The sequence below is a fragment of the Camponotus floridanus genome, unplaced genomic scaffold (genome assembly GCF_003227725.1).
Source record: "Camponotus floridanus strain SB8 unplaced genomic scaffold, Cflo_v7.5 scaffold3, whole genome shotgun sequence".
Taxonomy (NCBI): Eukaryota; Metazoa; Arthropoda; class Insecta; order Hymenoptera; family Formicidae; genus Camponotus; species Camponotus floridanus.
In genome coordinates, this window is record NW_020229436.1 from 5,514,999 (window position 1) to 5,533,263 (window position 18,265).

At 31.3% G+C, this 18,265-nt stretch overlaps 2 protein-coding genes across 6 annotated transcripts in view; both read left to right on the forward strand.

The window, feature by feature from the left end:
• The first annotated feature begins 6,950 nt into the window (after nt 1-6,950).
• Nucleotides 6,951-10,830, forward strand: LOC105251761 (DNA-directed RNA polymerase II subunit Rpb4). Of its 3 annotated transcripts, XM_020027707.2 has the most exons (3): nt 6,981-7,149; nt 9,833-10,013; nt 10,301-10,829. In XM_020027707.2, exons 1-3 carry the CDS (start codon nt 7,110-7,112, stop codon nt 10,473-10,475), a joined length of 396 nt encoding a protein of 131 aa, XP_019883266.1. In that variant the 5' UTR covers nt 6,981-7,109; the 3' UTR covers nt 10,476-10,829. The 3 variants fall into 3 exon arrangements, with proteins under 3 accessions (XP_011257051.1, XP_019883266.1, XP_011257050.1); XM_011258749.3 differs by lacking the exons at nt 9,833-10,013; nt 10,301-10,829 and adding an exon at nt 7,789-9,267 and having other exon boundaries at nt 6,951-7,149; XM_011258748.3 differs by lacking the exon at nt 6,981-7,149 and having other exon boundaries at nt 9,624-10,013; nt 10,301-10,830.
• A 5,411-nt stretch (nt 10,831-16,241) lies between these two features.
• Nucleotides 16,242-18,265, forward strand: part of LOC105250327 — a 224,586-nt gene continuing 222,562 nt past the window's right edge. For all 3 annotated transcript variants that reach the window (XM_025409981.1, XM_025409983.1, XM_025409982.1), the window contains exons 1-2: nt 16,242-16,524; nt 17,179-17,446. The gene's annotated coding sequence lies outside the window, so the exon portion shown is untranslated. The remainder of the gene's footprint in view (nt 16,525-17,178; nt 17,447-18,265) is intronic.

The window sequence follows — 18,265 nt, forward strand, 5'->3', positions numbered from 1 at the left end:
TCCACCGTTAACTTTCTAAACTGTCAATAATCGATCGTACAGTAGCAAAAAAGTTTAATAACGGATGGTGAAAGTAGTTTTGCGCTTTTTCATCATGAATGCAACTATAGTAATATTTCGTCTCGTTCACTTTGAATTATTATAATTATATTATAATTATAATTATAATTATAATTATAATTATATTATGTTGTTATAATTATATTATGTTGTTGAAAACTTATCCATCTATTCATTATATGTAAATATCATATAACAGAAAAAAATTATATTCGACTTATATTTTGCTCCATATTGAACGACTGAATTTTAATATTCATCGAAGCTCGTCAATCTAGTGAATCCACGCGTATAAAATGCTGTTTTTGCATTATATTAATGATTTTCAAATAATTTATGACGAAAGAGAGAGAGAAAGAAACACAAAAATACGTGTGTATAAATTTTTAAATATTTATGAATTTAACAATGTCCTTTACTGTTCTTTTTGTTTAGAATGAGAAACTATTCTCCTGATTTTATGTCGATATAATATATTTTTTTTTTGCTAAGTTTTATTCATTCTTTTTTTACGTGGCCACATTTTGGCGAACTCGACCTCGCTGACATCGATCACGGCAGCTTACGTAAATCGTAATTTGCGTTGGAGCCATATAATCGTGGCGTCTCTGAACATGGGCAGGATTCACCTAAAGTCGTCACTCCATGAATATTCATCGACGCTACTCTAATAAGGTCTCGGGCTTAAGATTTTAATGCATAAGATTACGAAAACTACTACATTTCTCACAAGGAACCCAATGATAACATTCCGAGCAAACTTTTACATTGAATCATTTTTATCTTCCACTTATATATATGTTTATATATTTATACTTTTTTTATTAACTTTTTTATTTTATTAATTTTTTCTTATTTTATTAATTTTTTATTTCGTTCAATTATTTTATTTCGTTCTTTTATTTTCTTTCGTTTTTATATTTTTTTATTAACTTTCTTATTTTATTAATTTTTTATTTCGTTCAACTATTTTATTTCGTTCTGCTTCTATTTACAATAAGTATGGATATTTAAAGGGGAATTTGAAAAGAATTTTAAAGCAGATTCTGTGATCGCTGATGGGCAAGCATAATATTATGCTCGAATATTATGATCGAATCGATTGAATGCAGAAAAGATCTTATGAGGGATCCGAGGTTGATCGATCCATCGATCTTAAGTGGTATCTGCCTATCTGAATTTAGATGAGGATTAGTCCTAGGGTCCATGATTGAGTGGTTCTTCACGATGAACTTCTCGGAATTCTATACTGTCATGATGGAATTACATTCCTACGTTTGAATTACAAATTGATACATGAGAAATCTTTTTGGCATACAAATGAAGCATAATGAAGGTATAATATTATTCTATTCGCGAGAAGAATTAATACGTGAAGAATTAACATATTATAAATTATTATATATTTATTTAAGGTTAGTATATTATAATATATATTAATATATATTAATATATTATAAATTATTATATTATATTATATATTTACATATCTCTAGATGTGTACATTTTTTAATCAATTCTATAAAGTTAGTCTTTTATACAATACATGTAGTCATGGATTCAAAGTCGTTTATGAGGAAAATTCTATAAAGAAAAAATCATTTTATTTATTTGTTATACATTATTTATAGCCGCAAATTGTATTAATATTTTTTTATTTTACCATTAATTAAAAATTCAATTTCATTAATATAATAATCAATATAGATTAAAAGATAGATTAAAATTATTTATATGTTAATAAAATTTTGAATTAATAATAAAATCGAAAAATACATGCAATTTTTAGCTAAAAATATTGGTCAGATTTTACTTTTCCTGTAGAAAAATTTGAAAATACAGAGAAATTTAAAAAACTCGTGTCTAAATATACACTTTATTTAAATGTCAATCGAACAATATGCAGCTTCGGCTGTAAATTGCGAGCGAGATAAGAGCTCTGTTCACACATGCATGCTAGCGCATGCACCGTTATGTAGAAATCCCTGCAGCGATGAGATTAACGAGAAAAATTAAAATCATGCAATTGAGAAAATCACAGAAGTCCCATATATACATATATGTACAATCGTGTTTTATATCGCAAAAAAGAAAAAGAAAGATGTTTTTTACGTTCCTTCGAGGCAAACGCGTCATCACCCATTTTTATCTTTAGACAAATCTTCAGATTAGAATTAGTCACGGTGTGATTAATTTAAGATGCGCCTGGCAATTCACTTCTAATAATAACTAGCGTCATTTTTTACGCATGTTTCGTAAATTTGGAGATATTAGCTAATAATAAGTATCGATCAGTTAAAAGATCGCTATGATTAATCTTGATGCTGCTTTATAAAATTGTAAATTACTATTTTATTGTTTTTAGATATAACTTGATTATATTAATTTATGTGTGATCAAATATATATTAATTTTATCATCAAGATTCATCGATATTAATAACCGATATCTCGCCGGGTTCAGTTAGTGAAACAATTCTATTTCTTTTAAACTCTTATATTTTTCATTAAAATATTTATTTCACGTAATCTATTATAACACAAATAAAAAGTAATATAAATGTATAGAAAGAGAATAAAAAGATTTTTTTACTTTGCTTATTTTGTTCTATTCTTTCGGATTGCATTACTAATAAGACTATCCTATAGTCAAGTCATCAAACTGAATGATTGACATTGACTTTCGATACTTAAAAGTATGAGACTTGGTTGAAACCTCGCTAAGTTATTGTCGAATGTTAAATCTGAGTTATTGTTATTTTCTCGTTGATGAACATTGCAAATAGTTGTGTTTATGAACGTAATTTACGATGACACAACGTTAATTATTCCTCGATGTTGCGCTTTAAAAATCAATTGTAAAAAATGTAACTTCTATCAAGTCCTTTCAGAAAACACATAGAATAACGACTAAATGGAACGATGGAGAATATAGCTTTTATTTGCATTTATTCATTATGTCGATTTTTTGCTTTCTTTAAAGCTTAATTGTGCTTAATTATTTACGTCGATAATTGCTAAATGTTTCTCATAAAGTCAATTATATTCTTAAAAATAATTTATTATTATTTGATGATTTATTATCTAACAAAATTATTATTATTATCTTTTTCAACAGTTTCTTTTTATGTAACTCAAACATAAAAGCTTGTATGCTAAAAATTAAAGAGAATGTTTTTAATACACCAATTATATAATTGTTTAAAGATTCTAAATTTTCCTTTAAATATCCATAATTTAAAAAATTAAATTTTACTTTCTCTTATTTCCAGATAATTGTTTTGCACAAAATTTTGTCTACCACTCAAGCCAAGTTGTTTAAAAAAAATATAATTTCTGCTTCCTATGTTTCACAAAAGCGCCGCAACTACTACGTTGATGATTGCTTTTTCAAGAAGCTCATCGTGCTTCGCGGACAGTTTTCCGGAAGTATTCGCCTGACATTTCCGACAAGGCCAAACGTCTTACCCTTTAACGGTGGTTACTCTGTAGACGGTATCGAAGATGTCATCGCGAATCGAGCGGACGTCCTCGTCCTTCCTCTCTATCAGCTCGTGGAAGTGCAGCGTCCTCGCATTCGAGAAGTCCGGCTCCGCGTCCTGCGTTATCTCCATTTTCAAATGGGCCACGTACCCTCGTTTCGAAAACACGGAAATTGACTCTTCGAGGACGACAACTCGGCGACGTTTCCCACGGTCGGCGATCGAGCGACGAGCTTTTCGCGTATTAATGCACGCTCGCGCGAGAGAACTGCACGGAACAAACTTCCATCGTGCATGGTGCGAGTTTCTATTGTCTCCGAGACATATATGCGTGAAGGACGGCGCGCTTCGGGAGACGTTCCTAGGGCGCATGTGAGATTTATGGAAAAACAATACATAAACAGTATGCCCCGCGTTCTAATATATAAATAGAGTAACCAGATAAACCAGATGTATAACCGATAAATCGAACGATCGGCTGAATCTTTAATGTCGAAAATAAATTTATATATAAATATAAATACATTCGCAGTTGTAAGAAGTTATTATAGTTTTTTCGTAAATTTTCGTGAAAATTAATTAATTAATTAATCTAAGTTTTTCTTCAAGATTAAATTTTTCACAAATATTTTAAAAAAAGTCAGCTGCTATTTGCATAATTAAATCGAATGATCGGCTGAATCTTTAATGTCGAAAATAAATTTATATATAAATATATATACATTCGCAGTTGTAAGAAGTTATTATAATTTTTTCGTAAATTTTCGTGAAAATTAATTAATTAATTAATCTAAGTTTTTCTTCAAGATTAATTTTTTCACAAATATTTTAAAAAAAGTCAGCTGCTATTTGTATAATTAAATCGAACGATCGACTGAATCTTTAATGTCGAAAATAAATTTATATATAAATATATATACATTCGCAGTTGTAAGAAATTATTATAGGTTTTCCGTAAATTTTCGTAAAAATTAATTAATTAATTATCTAAGTTTTTCTTCAAGATTAATATTTTCACAAATTTTTTAAAAAAAGGGAACTGTTATTTGCATAATTAAATCGAACGATCGGCTGAATCTTTAATGTCGAAAATAAATTTATATATAAATATATATACATTCGCAGTTGTAAGAAATTACTATAATTTTTTCGTAAATTTTCGTGAAAATTAATTAATTAATTATCTAAGTTTCTCTTCAAGATTAATATTTTCACAAATTTTTTAAAAAAAGGCAGCTGCTATTTGCATAATTAAATCGAACGATCAGCTGAATCTTTAATGTCGAAAATAAATTTATATATAAATATATATATACATTCGCAGTTGTAAGAAATTACTATAATTTTTTCGTAAATTTTCGTGAAAATTAATTAATTAATTATCTAAGTTTTTCTTCAAGATTAATTTTTTCACAAATTTTTTTAAAAAAGGCACTATTTGCATAATGTTGTAAAAACAGAACATTCTCAGAGAGTTAAAAATAAAAAATTTTAACGAAAAATTACGTTTTTCGGAAGATGCGAAGAATTTGAAAGGCTTTGTTTTCCTTGCAAAAAATCTATTCTTATTATTAGCGGTACATCTTCGGCATAGAAAGCCGTTAGTTAGCGTATTTGAAAGGTGTTTTACACGACACTTTCACAAAATGTCGGTTAATGTGTGCGCATAATAATGCGATTGTTATGCGACCATGCTTCTTACGAGGGAGTAGATTTGAATGTTTCACTCGTCGCGCGTGCGACGTATGCGAACGTAACAAACGACATGTTCAACGTAAGAGAATCTAATGAATAGAAATGAAAGCGGATATACTTGAAATTTTTTTAAATATCCATACAAAGTGTTTGTATATATTATAATTTTGTAATTATATATTCCTTTCACCACTCGTGCGAAGTGTCTCACCACTAAAAAATATTTTAAATGCAGGCTTGATAAATGCTTGTCATATACATAATTATAATTTATATAATTTCATTAATTTTAATTTTCCTTATTTATAATAAAATTTTATTTCAACGATCAAGAGTTGTACTATACAAGGAAAAAACTATAATATAGAAAAATACTTTATTTAATATTGCTTTATCTATGCATATTATTTATCCTCTAATGACAAATAATAATATGAACAAACTCGTTATTATTGTGCAAATTTTTCCTCCTACACTTCTCTCTCAATTTCTAAAAATAACAATGTTTTATTCTCGTGAGACTCAACAATATTCGTAGCCGATACCTGCTTTTAGGAGAAAGTAAATATCGCGTGCTATTTAATGATATGCAATTTAATACATAATCTCTTTTCGCCTCGAGACAGCGATGCATTTTGACTTCATTTTCATGGTCCCACGTCCATGGTCCATTGTTGTTCATTGAAAAGCGACGATGTGCATTTTAATAGCTTCAACGCGGATTCTCTCGATTAGGTATTCCGATGTTATCGCTCTCCAGTTGACCTTAATTACCGTGCATCTTTAACCAATGTCTGGTTCATTGTTGTTCAAGACGCACCCTAATTCAATGTCTGCATTTTACATATTTCAGAATGATTAAACTCTAGCTATCTAAGTAGTATATTTGTGCTCAATTTCTATCGCAAAATCTTTCATTAAATTTTGATTACATTTTGCAGATTTTACAAAAAAACCACATTTATTCCAAATGCACAATCAACTTATTGCAATTTATTACTAATCAAATCTAGTGTCAAACTATTAACTGTTTATTGTTATTAATATTTTGTTTGCTTGAAAAAAATTCAATAAAATTTATAAATTAAAACCAAAGGTTTTTGAAATTAAACTTCTTGAAAATCTTAAACAAATTAAAAGATTTAATAAATTAATTTAAGATGTATTATATTCAGTAATTTTATCTGAATGTTATATTACAAATATATTATATATGATATATATTTTTTTCAATATATTCCTATTTATATGTATTTATTTTAATATATTCCTATTTCAAGGAATTTTATGGAAGCAATAATCTGTAAAAAATACAAGCTTGCATTTATCCGGCGAGTACAAATTTTCTCTAACCGTTTATCATTTCGGCCACCTGATCGCGCCACTGAATGCGACTTGTGTGCATTTAAAGTGTGATTTAAAGCCTCGAAATGACGCATGCTTTTTCGTAGAAGCAGTGATATCAGATGGAGGGATTTTTCGCGCATGCGTAGTCGCGAATGTGTCGCGTACATATGTTATCGAGATTTATGGTATCCTTTGGGCCCTCGTAAAAAAGAAAAAAATGTAGAAAATGTTTCCTAGAAAATTAATAAATTCTATGTATATGCATAATATTAATTTATGTTTAATATAAATTTCACGTATTTTGTATATTATTAATATGAGAAAAAATACGTTAAAAATCTGTGTAGCTTCAAAAGTACCTTACGTTGAATACGAGTCTGTCGAGGTTATAACTTGTTCACGTGGTAAGGTTAGGTTGGAAAAAATTCCTCCAGCTCATAGTTGATGCCGACTCGTTCGCCGAGATTCTTAAACAAGTATCCGTATCTTTGTACCTTTTACGCTGGCTAATTCCAATATCACGGATATGACAGAAGAAGATGCGGCGGATTTACAATTTCCAAAAGGTATATACATTTCCTGATCATATGCGAAGACTGACAGGCACGTCATGGGATTAACCTCACTCCCATGATATCTTTGTTGTGGCAATTTAATGAGGAAAATTAATCTTTTCAGCCTTCAAATTGATTGAATTTTTTATTATATACTCATATTGAGAGCGAAAATATCTTTAATTACTTATATTTTAAAGGTTTTGCACACGTGGATAGAGGAGAATACGGAGCAAATATATTGTAGAATTGTAATCATATTGAATGTGATTTTGACATTTGATAAAATATCAAATTTATAAAAAAAGAGATATATACATAAATATGTATAGAAAATTTAAATATATAAAATTTAAACAATCAAAGATATAAAATTTTATCAATATTTCATATCAATACTGATAAAACTTGTATCTAAAGTATTTAAAGTAATATGTATCCATTGTGCCCAAAATTTAATTTATATTTTTGAGAAAATAATCTAAAATTTAACGTTACATCAATATTAAGCTTTGTCACAAAATTTATGTACATTGATACAGTTTCGAATAGTTTCGTTTGACTAGAATTTCTATTGTTTGTACCAACACAATTTAAAAATACCTGCACATCCGAGTGGCCAGGGTTAAAGTAACGAATTTCCTCTTTCAGACTGTTCACTGACAATGAGTCCGAGAGACAGGTTTGAACATGACGTAGAACTTGAGGTGTCAGTCCTAAAGGATGAAATTCTTACTTCAGACCCGACGTGCCGCGTGTGCAGATCTACCCTTGTGGAGCCATATATTCGTTGCGCCACGTGTAACAATGTTGAAATATGTCCACCTTGCTTCTCCAAAGGCTGTGAGACCAACGAACATAAGAACGATCACGATTATGTGATTATAAAAAATGAATTTCCCCTCATCGATGGCAGTGGTTGGACCGCTAAGCAAGAGCTCGAATTGCTGGACATTGTGCAACAATGTGGTTTCGGAAATTGGATCGATGTAGGACGTAGGATACAGGGAAAGTCCCCCGAGCAATGTAAGATGCATTATCTACAGCACTACTTAGATAATCAGACTCTACCAGGCCTGCCAAGAATCAGAGATACCAGAGCTAGTTTATTCGCTTGCGAACCAATTCCCTACCTGTACAAGTTGCAGGATCTAGAAGAGCCGCCCAGATTCGCCTCGGATACGATTAATGCCAAACTGTTAGCCGGTTATAACGCGGCTAGATCCGATTTCGAGGTGAATTTCGACAACCATGCGGAATCGTTGATAGCTAATCTCGAGTTTGATGAGTTCCAACCGGCCGACAACGCGTATGCATTGGGGCAAGCTTTGCAAACGGCGATTGTGCAGGCGTACAATAATAGATTGAAGGAACGCGCGAGGAGACGGAGGATCGTACGCGATCATGGACTGATCATTTTTCGCAAGGCCATATCATGGACGCGGAGATACGAGAACACGATAACGCGATCGCTCGTGGAGAGATTGCTGATATTCGTGCAACTCGTGGACGGAATGGAGTTTGACTTTCTCATGGAGGGTCTGCATCGCGTTGGCGAGTTAAAGAATCGGATCAATAGACTTCTGGAATTTAGAGGAAACGGACTCACACACTTTCACAGCGTGTCTATGTTTCAGAAGTTGAGCAAGATAAGGCAGGATAACGAGCGGGAGAGAAAACAGTACATGAGTAATCCGGAGTACAGTTGGAGGAGCCTGTTGCCCGATGGTTTTGCTGGCTGTAATAGTCCGATTTCTGGAAATATGCAACGCAAGTCCGCTCCTCCTCTCACGATAAAAGGCTTACCGGGATACGAGAAGCTGAGTGTCGACGAGAGAGAGCTCTGCTCCATCGCGAGAGTGGTACCCGACAGTTATTTGGACTTTAAGCAACTTCTGATAACGGAAAACAAGAAAAACGGCCATCTCAGATTGGCGCAGGCCCGTATTCTCCTGAAAATCGACGTGAACAAAACGCGAAAAATATATGATTTTTTGGTAGAAAATGGATACATCAATAAGCCGGCTCAATGATATTTATTTTTGCAAAGTGATATGCAAAAAATAGCACGCATGCAGATATTGTGATATTATAAATTAAGTCAAACGTGTCATTGTTTTAAGAAAAATTTTGCATTTTAGGAAAAATAATTTTTCTAGAGAATGTCCAAGTTTTATACATATATTTATTTTAATATTTTCTATTTTCTTTAAAAGAGATTGGAATTATATAATCATTATTATTTTAGATATTACAAAAATTAATTAGTAATCTACATTATTTTACAAGCAACAGTAGATTGCAATAATAGAATTAAAATATTTCTTTTTAAAAATCTTGACTAAAATTTGTAAATATTAGTAGATCGTAATAAGTAAATATTTATAAGGGCTTTTTAATTATATATGTTTAATTAGCAAAAATGCAATTCCATAAGACATTTATTCATATTTTATCTTTTTCATATCTATTTAATTTTTTTATCAGAAAATAAAACATTTTCAGCAATGCGAGATAGTTTAATATCATTACAAATATTTTTTTGTATCTTCTGTACCATTAAATTATTAATAATTGCTAATAAGCTTCTGAATTTGGACAACTTTGGGAAAGAAATGGCGAATCATCACACATCAATTTTCTTATATGATGAAATTTTATTTATTAAACGCTAAGATGACAAATTCCTTCGCAGAATTCGAAAATGCGGAGACGTTATTGATATCGGAAGTTTATATGCTATTAGAGCACAGAAAAGCTCAAAATGAATCTGCGGAAGAAGAGCAAGAATTTTCTGAAGTTTTCATGAAGAGCTTAACATACACTAATCGATTCGGAAAATTGAAAAATAAGGAGACAATCGCAGCCGTTAGAAGGTAAGATATATATAAATTATGATAAATATATATAAATTAATGTATAAAAAAACATTTCAATAATATATATATATATATATATATATATATATATATATATATTTACAATTTTAGTCAAAATTTTTAAAAAGAAATTTTAATTCTATTATTGCAATCTACTATTGCTTAAAAAATAACGTAGATTACTAATTAATTTTTGTAATATATATATATATATAATATATATATAACAAAATGTGAATGTGATGCAATTAATATAACACGAAATATTTTTTACGTTATTACAGTTTGTTGATGCAGAAGAAGCTACATAAATTCGAGATTGCCTCGTTAGCTAACTTATGTCCCGAAACTCCGGAGGAGGCAAAAGCTCTTATTCCTAGTCTCGAAGGACGTCTAGAAGATGAAGAACTCAGAACAATACTTGATGATATACAAACAAAAAGATCTCTACAGTATTAAAAAATAAATTTCTTATGTGATTTTTTACTTTTTTCTTCGATATTTTTATCAGAAATATAAATGAATATGATTCAAGTTATAGTTTTTATAAAAACGCGATACAAAAAATCTCCCTTTAAAACATGAAGTTTTAATGAAAATGTAATATGTTAATTTATTCATATATTGTTGTCGGTGCTCTCTCTGGCATAAGATTTCATTAGATATTACTTTAACGAGAATTTTATTCTATCGACATTATAATGAAACTTTACTGTTATAATTTTGCGACTTCCAATTATTTTGACCACTAATTAAATTATGGTTATCGATTCACATATCATACCGTTAATATTAATTAATAAGACATTTACTATCACTTTTTCTTCCTCTCTCTTGATGGACTTCATAAAAATTTTAAAAAATTTTTTTCATTATCAATGTATAATTATGCTACAAGCTCATCATCTTTTAAGAATTTGTTATTTTCTTGTATTAATATTAATATAATATATTGAAATTTTTGTAGTTTTCTCACGCAAATTTTCATTGATAATTATTTTTACAGAATAAATTTATTAAAAACTCCAAACCTCCCCGCATCATTTTTGTTATTATTTTATTTACAAAAATACTGTTAGAAATATACTCGTGCGGTCAGAGAAATCGTATCCAGTTTCCCAATGCCGGCAATTTGTGACAACTCGCGAAAGAAGAGGATGCTAATCGCACCGACGACAACCGCATATTACCAGTAAGATAATTATGGCTTGGCATGAAGCAGTGGTGGGCTCTCATCTTGCAATATTCTTGCGATAACCGGCAGCAAAGTAACTTGCTCTTTTTAGCAAGATTTTGCTGCTCTTTTTAGTAAAGTCAAGCTCGCGATAAGGATCGATGTCGTTCTACCTATCATTTATCACTAATGGGCACTCTTCACTATGCTCTTTGCATTAAAATAAATCTTCGTGATCTTTTAATGGTTTTCCTTCCTACCGATTTTCTATTTCCGCGGAAAATATTTACATTCATATTATTATAAAATATATCTAAGATAAAAAAATATAATCTTTTCATTTCTAGTCTGAAGATGTAAAAGACAACAAAGAGCTCTTTTTTTACCTTTTATTTGCTATCTTCCGTATTTGAATTTTATTCTATAAAAAAGTCGCGCATAACATGAATTTTTCGATTTCAATATTAAATTACAAAAAGCCGAAAAGCAAATATTTCATGTATACAAAATAGTTTTCTTCAAAAATATACATTTTATTAAATTTGCAACGTGTCACTTGCATAAAGAATGTATGTATGTATATATATATATATATATATATATATATATATATATATTGATATTGATATTGATATTGATGTAAATATAAAAAAGATAATTTAATATTTTTAATCAAATTTAATAATTTTAATTAATAATATTTAATTAATTAATAACAAATTTAATTAAACAGACAAAAGTATTTTATGATGGGAGCTGAAATGTTGCTAAAAATACATTTCTCTTTCAAAAATCCAGCAAGAAATCTATTCTCTATAATTAATTTAGTATACAATTATTCTCGCTGTGGGATATCACCTAGTTACTTCGACGTAACTGGAATGAAAAGATGCAATAATTTCATGATTAGTAACACTTCGTTTTATTCAGCCTCTAACGGCCATTAAATGACTGTTATTAAGACTATTTTATGAATCGTTCGTTCTTGTTTACGCGAGTTTCCCCAAGTTGAACGTAACGCGCGATATCTCGCGATAGGGGTTTACATACCGGTCATGTAATGACACTTGCATTAGACGAATGGCGAGAAGAGAGCGGCGCCGTCATTGCTGGCGACATGGAGTAATCGGCAACGGCACCGCTCCCACGAAGAGGCCTCTTAAGATAATTACGACCCTTAATCGCTCGTAAACTTGGAGAAAATGCACGCGACTGGTAGTCGATAGCGGAATCGAAACGATTCATGGAAGAGCGTTATCTAAATCGGCGAGACCGATCAATCGATCGTACCTCGAAATAGCATCCATTCGCATTATCGAAAGAAGATTTTATTGATTTAATAATTTTAGCTTTTTAAGAATTAATTCTAAGCCTGCTTCTTTTATAACTATTATTTTACATGATTTCAAGTGCAAAAATAAATATAAATAAAAAATAAGATGTTGACTCTTTTATATATTTTTCTTGGAAATCTCTACAAATGTGTTAATTATAAGAGAATTATTTTATAAAATTTCTAAAAGGAGAGAATTCTAACTTTAGACTTGTTAAGATTGATGTTTCCAATCTACGTTTAACCAAAGCGTTAATTACTTTCGATTTAATAATTTTAGCTTTTCACGAATTAATTCAAAGTTTGCTTCTTTTATAACTATTATTATATATTATTTCAAGTCCAAAAATATGTAAATAACAAATAAGATGTTGACTCTTCTTTATATATTTTTCTTGGGAATCTCTACTAATGTGTTAATTATAAGAGAATTATTTTATAAAATTTCTAAAAGGAGAGAACTCTAACTTTAGACTTGTTAAGATTGATATTTTCAATCTACGTTTTATCAAAGCGTTAATTATTTTCGATTTAATAATTTTAGTTTTTCACGAATTAATTCAAAGTTTGCGTCTTTTATAATTATTATTTTACAAAATTTCAAGTGTAAAAATATATAAATGAGAAATAAGATGTTGACTCTTCTACATTGTTCTTGGAAGTCTGTACTAATGTGTTAATTATGAAAGAATTATTTTATTATATTGTAAAATTTCTAAAAGGAGAGAGTTCTAACTTTAGACTTGTTAAAATTAATGTTTTCAATCTACTTTCAATCTACTTATTACTTAAAATTTTTAAAAGGAGAGAAATCTAACTTTAGATTTATTAAAATAAATGTTTTCAATCTATTTTCAATCTACTATTTGTTAAAACTGATGTTTTGAATCTATTACGTTTAACCAAAATGCTAATTATTTTCTATTTTCTATTCGAATCAAGACGCACATCAATCACATACACAGAAATACTTGTAAATTGATGCGTAGGCAGGAGACTCGTTATTTTCACGCTTGTTATTTTCCTAATACGGCATTATTTCCTTGGAATTGCGTGGCAAATATAAACTGCAGGACAAGCATGCTGTAAAGGACGGAATAGAGCCAGTGAAACGCGCAACAAGTCTATATTCGCGCGGTGAGTCTGGCAGCCAATCGATGAAATCAATTTGCATAATGTATACACGCGAACGTGTATGCTTGACAATGCCTCGATGTCGTAGAGTTGCCTTTATATGACGATAGCGGAATAACATTGACGCGCGCGCGTTCGCTACGTCAATAATATCGTGGAGACAAAACTCATGAAAACAAAATTGGAGTGTATCTTAAATACATACATTGAGGGAAAAATTGTTTTGAATCAAATAAATTTGTTTTCTTGAAATTTTTACTCTAAATGGAAGGAATTGTTTATTTCATTTAAGTAAAAGCATTTAATTTTAATGAAATATGCATGTTATATTAAGTACATTATTTTCATTTATATATTTTTTATATTTAAATAATATTTTTGTAAAATATATATTATAATTTATTAAATCAAATATATTATTTTTTAAAATTAAAAAATTTAAAATTTTTGGGAATAAAAAATGCATTTTAATAAATATTTTGTAAAATATAAAAATAATTAATTAAAAATTATATTTTTTTAAGCATATATATATTTTTAAATATATGTGAATAAATACTTAACTTAAGCAAACAGACGTTTTGAATTCAAGTAAATACGTGATTAGTACCAACCGAATAAATAGCTTTCTTGAGTTAACTAAAATTTTTTTATTTCAAGATAATTTTTTCCTCAATGTACACGGGATATGTGCAGCGAATTGATGTATATGATATCATTGATGATAATTAGAAAAATTTTTTTTATTATTTTATTTTAATAAAATTATATATTTAATTTAAAACGTGTATTTTCAGATGGAAATATCAATATTATTTTGAATGAGAACGCAAAATCGTATTTAAGGGACCGATATTGTATGTACATGTGCGCGTAAAATGATTTACGATTTTGCTTACTCGTAAAACAATTCAGTATTTCAAACTTTAACGAGCTCGCGCTTTTAAGCGAGTTTACAGTTTCTCCAAGTACTAAATGATTGTCAAACTAATGATGCTGCAGGACACAGTTCTGTTGTTTTAATGTACCTTTAAACGAGGTTTAAACTGTCGTGTTCAACGTAACAGCGATTAATACCATGGTTAATGTATCACACGTAACTATGTAACTACGACCCATAGAACAATATACTGTCTAACAATGTACATTGTTACAATGATATATTGTGCTTCGTATAAATATGATTTTTCCCGCAATGTGTCTTAGATCGCTGAAAAATAAACCGGAGATTGAATTTTATTTGCATGAGCCATTTGAAAGAGAGGATAAAAGTATCAGAATTAAATTTAAAGAACAAGAAATTTTATTTAAAAATAATATTTTTATTTGATTTTTACTTAAAAAAATATTTAAATATTTTATGTATTAGGTATACAAAAATATTTCCTTCTTAAATTAAAATTTAAGAGAGAAAATTGCAGAAAATAATTAGCGCAAATTTATTATTCTACTAAATAATCATGAATTATTATAATTCATCTCTTTAAGCTTTAAAATAAATTTAAAACGGGATATTTTAGTTAAAATATAATATTTAAATAATATAATATTAAAATAATATAAAATAAAATAATATAAAATAATATAAATTAAAATAATATAAAATAATATAATATTTGTATATATCTCTCTTTTATATAGCTTCTAATATATTTTCAATTTAAATGAGAAAATATTACAAAAAATAACCGCATAAATTTATTATTTTATTAAATAATTATAAATCTTATAAGTTTATCTCCCTTCAAACTCTAGGTAAATTTAAAGCGGAGTATTTTAATTAAAATTAATATTTATCTCTATATATAGCTTTTAAGTGCGAAAGTAGTTATGTTAAAGTTTGAAGAAAGATAAACTTATAAAACTATTTCATAGAATAAATTTATGCGTCAATTATTTTCTATATTTTCTCCCTTAAATTTTTCAAGATACTATACTCTCGCACTTAAAAGCTATATATAGAGATCTAAATATTATTTTGTTATTATATTAGAGTTTAAGAAATTGTTTGTATTATTAGAGTTTGAGAAATTATTGTAATAATTCGTGATTATTTAGTAAAATAATAAACTTATGCGGTCCGATTATTTTGTGTAATATTTTCTCTCTTAATATTTCGAAAACTTTCATATACTTTTAAAAACTGTATAAGAGCTCTAAATATTATTTTTAATTAAATTAAAATCCTCGCTTTGAATTTATATTAAAGTTTGAAGAAAGATAAACTTATAAAACTATTTCATAGAATAAATTTATGCGTCAATTATTTTCTATATTTTCTCCCTTAAATTTTTCAAGATACTATAGATACTCTCGCACTTAAAAAAAAAGCTATATATAGAGATCTAAACATTATTTTTAATTAAAACACCCCGCTTTAAATTTACTGGCGCTCCTCCATCGACCTCCACGATGCACGGTCAACGATCGAGTGAGGGCCGGAGCCTCGATGACCGGGCGCCGCGGTCGGTTCGGCCCGCGGCGGCCGAGCTCGGCCGAGCGCGGCCGAAGATTGCCGAGCGCGAGCGGGGCGCCACAGTGCGGCGGAGCCGCTCCGAAGCTATATTCAGTGTAATCTGAACCGGCGTGCGAGGCACCCGTCGTCGCGTCCTGCTCCGCGAGCGCGCCTCTACCGCGCATCGTCGTCGACGATCTTCGTCGTCTCTCGCGATACGAACGTTTTCTTTCAACGGGAAACGTAAAACTGTGGTGCGAAAATTGCGAATCTTTCGAACGCGAGAGAGATCAATGCTTCTCTTGTCTCGCTCCCTCCATCTTCCTCCTCGATTTTGAAAACCGCGCGTGTTTGAAACTCCGCCAAGTTGAAGTTGCAGAGAAAAGTGAACGCTTGAACGACGAACATCGAGGTATCCTCCCCGTCTTTTCTCTCGTATTATTTATCGCTGTGTATTACTTCCCCTTTCTCTCTCTCTCTTCTTGTCCCTCGCGCTCTACTCGTATCTCTTCCTCGCCTTCTCCGCGTCTTTCTCGCCCTTTCTTCCCCTCTCGTTCGCGCCGACGTCTCGCGGGGTCAGTGGCTGCTCGATCGGATCCTGAAGCAGGAACATACCGGTGGAAGAGAAGGACAACCATCTCCCTCCCTCCTCCTCCCCCTCGGAGAAAGAGAGATTGCGACTGTTGCAACGATCGCGAGCGCGCGCGCGCGCGCGCGCGCATCTCTGCTCCTCCTCGGGGGATCGTTTTCGAAGCGCTTCGTTTTTCGCGCCACGAGACCAAGTATCGAGATCGATATCCGACACCGAGTTACATTGATCGAAGCGCGTCTTCGATTGCGGAAAACTCGCGCGTTCCTTATTGCTCGCTTTTTTTTTCTAGGATCCTTCCTCGCGTCGTTCTTCGTCTTCTTCTTGTGCTCCCCCTCCCCCTCTTTGTATCTCTCTCTCTCTCTCTCACACGTTCGCACGCGTGCACCCCCCGGTGCGCGCGCGCGCGCGCTCTCCCCCCCCCTCTCTCTCTCTCTCACTGTCTCTATCTCTGTCTGTCTCTCTCGGCGGTCGCAGCTGGCTGTCTCGCTCGCTCGCTCGCTGTTTTCTCGCGAAGGAGAATAGGAAAAAGAGGAGAATCGGCGCGAGTGAGAGAAAGACGCGAGCGTCGCCTGTGAAGAAGCTCGAACTAGTCGGTCGCGAGTTTGTGTTTTTGTTTATGCGGAACGGACTCTTGCACCGGTAACTACGCACTGGACACGACACCGCGTCGCTACGTCGAAGGAAGTGCGAGTGGATGCGCCTCGGAAGGACGATTCGTCGCTGGAGGAGGCGTTCGAGAAAGGTGAGTTCCCCTTTTTCTCTCTGTCTTCCTTTTTCTTTCTCCCAGCGTCCAATTTATTCCCGCTGAAATTGAAGGTAAAGAATCCCCGATAAGAGAGAGATAAGCGAAGCTGGGTCGAAAGAGAGAGGAAGAGCAAGAATCCAACTGATATGTGAAATGTGTGTCATTTCCAAGCTGGCGAAAGTAATCATTTTTGGAGTAATTTGACGACGAAAATGACTCGAATAAATTCGAAATAGTATTCGTGCGTGAAGAATAAATGACTGAATTTTTTCCGTACACTGGATGCATTAACGTGCGTCAGGCAATACGCATACGCGTTAAAAAATCGTTATTTGTTATTCATGAATACATTTCGTGCCTAACACCCGCCGGAGGCGGGAATTTGATTCATTGCGGCGATCAGTATTGTCGACTTGAGCACACAACATTGTCGCGTACATTTGTCACGCAAATGTTGAGAACAGAATGGCTTTGCCACTATTGTCACTATTACATTCAGTGTAACGCATTATGCTTTAAGTTACATTCACATGTTCGTGCATTTCTTCGCGACTTGAGGCAAGGTTTTTCACTTTCTCCACATTTTTCATCGGCAATCATAGAGATTCTTGTGCGTTTCAGTATTTTCGAAAATCGATTTCAATCATTACGAAATTGTTACAGTCATTCAGCGACAATGTTTATGTCCAAATTTAATGATTGGATTTCATTCTAGATTGAGAAAGAAAATTTACCAGACTAAATATTTTCAACTAATTATTATCTTGTTAATTGAAATATTTAAGTATTAAATAAATGTCAAGTTAAATTTAATGT

Excerpts from the sequence above, each read along its gene's own strand:
- LOC105251761 (XM_011258749.3), top strand. The coding sequence starts at position 7,110 with ATGACAGAAGAAGATGCGGCGGATTTACAATTTCCAAAAG. Across the intron at positions 7,150-7,788 it reads GGATTTACAATTTCCAAAAG|ACTGTTCACTGACAATGAGT; the intron begins GTATATACATTT and ends TTCCTCTTTCAG.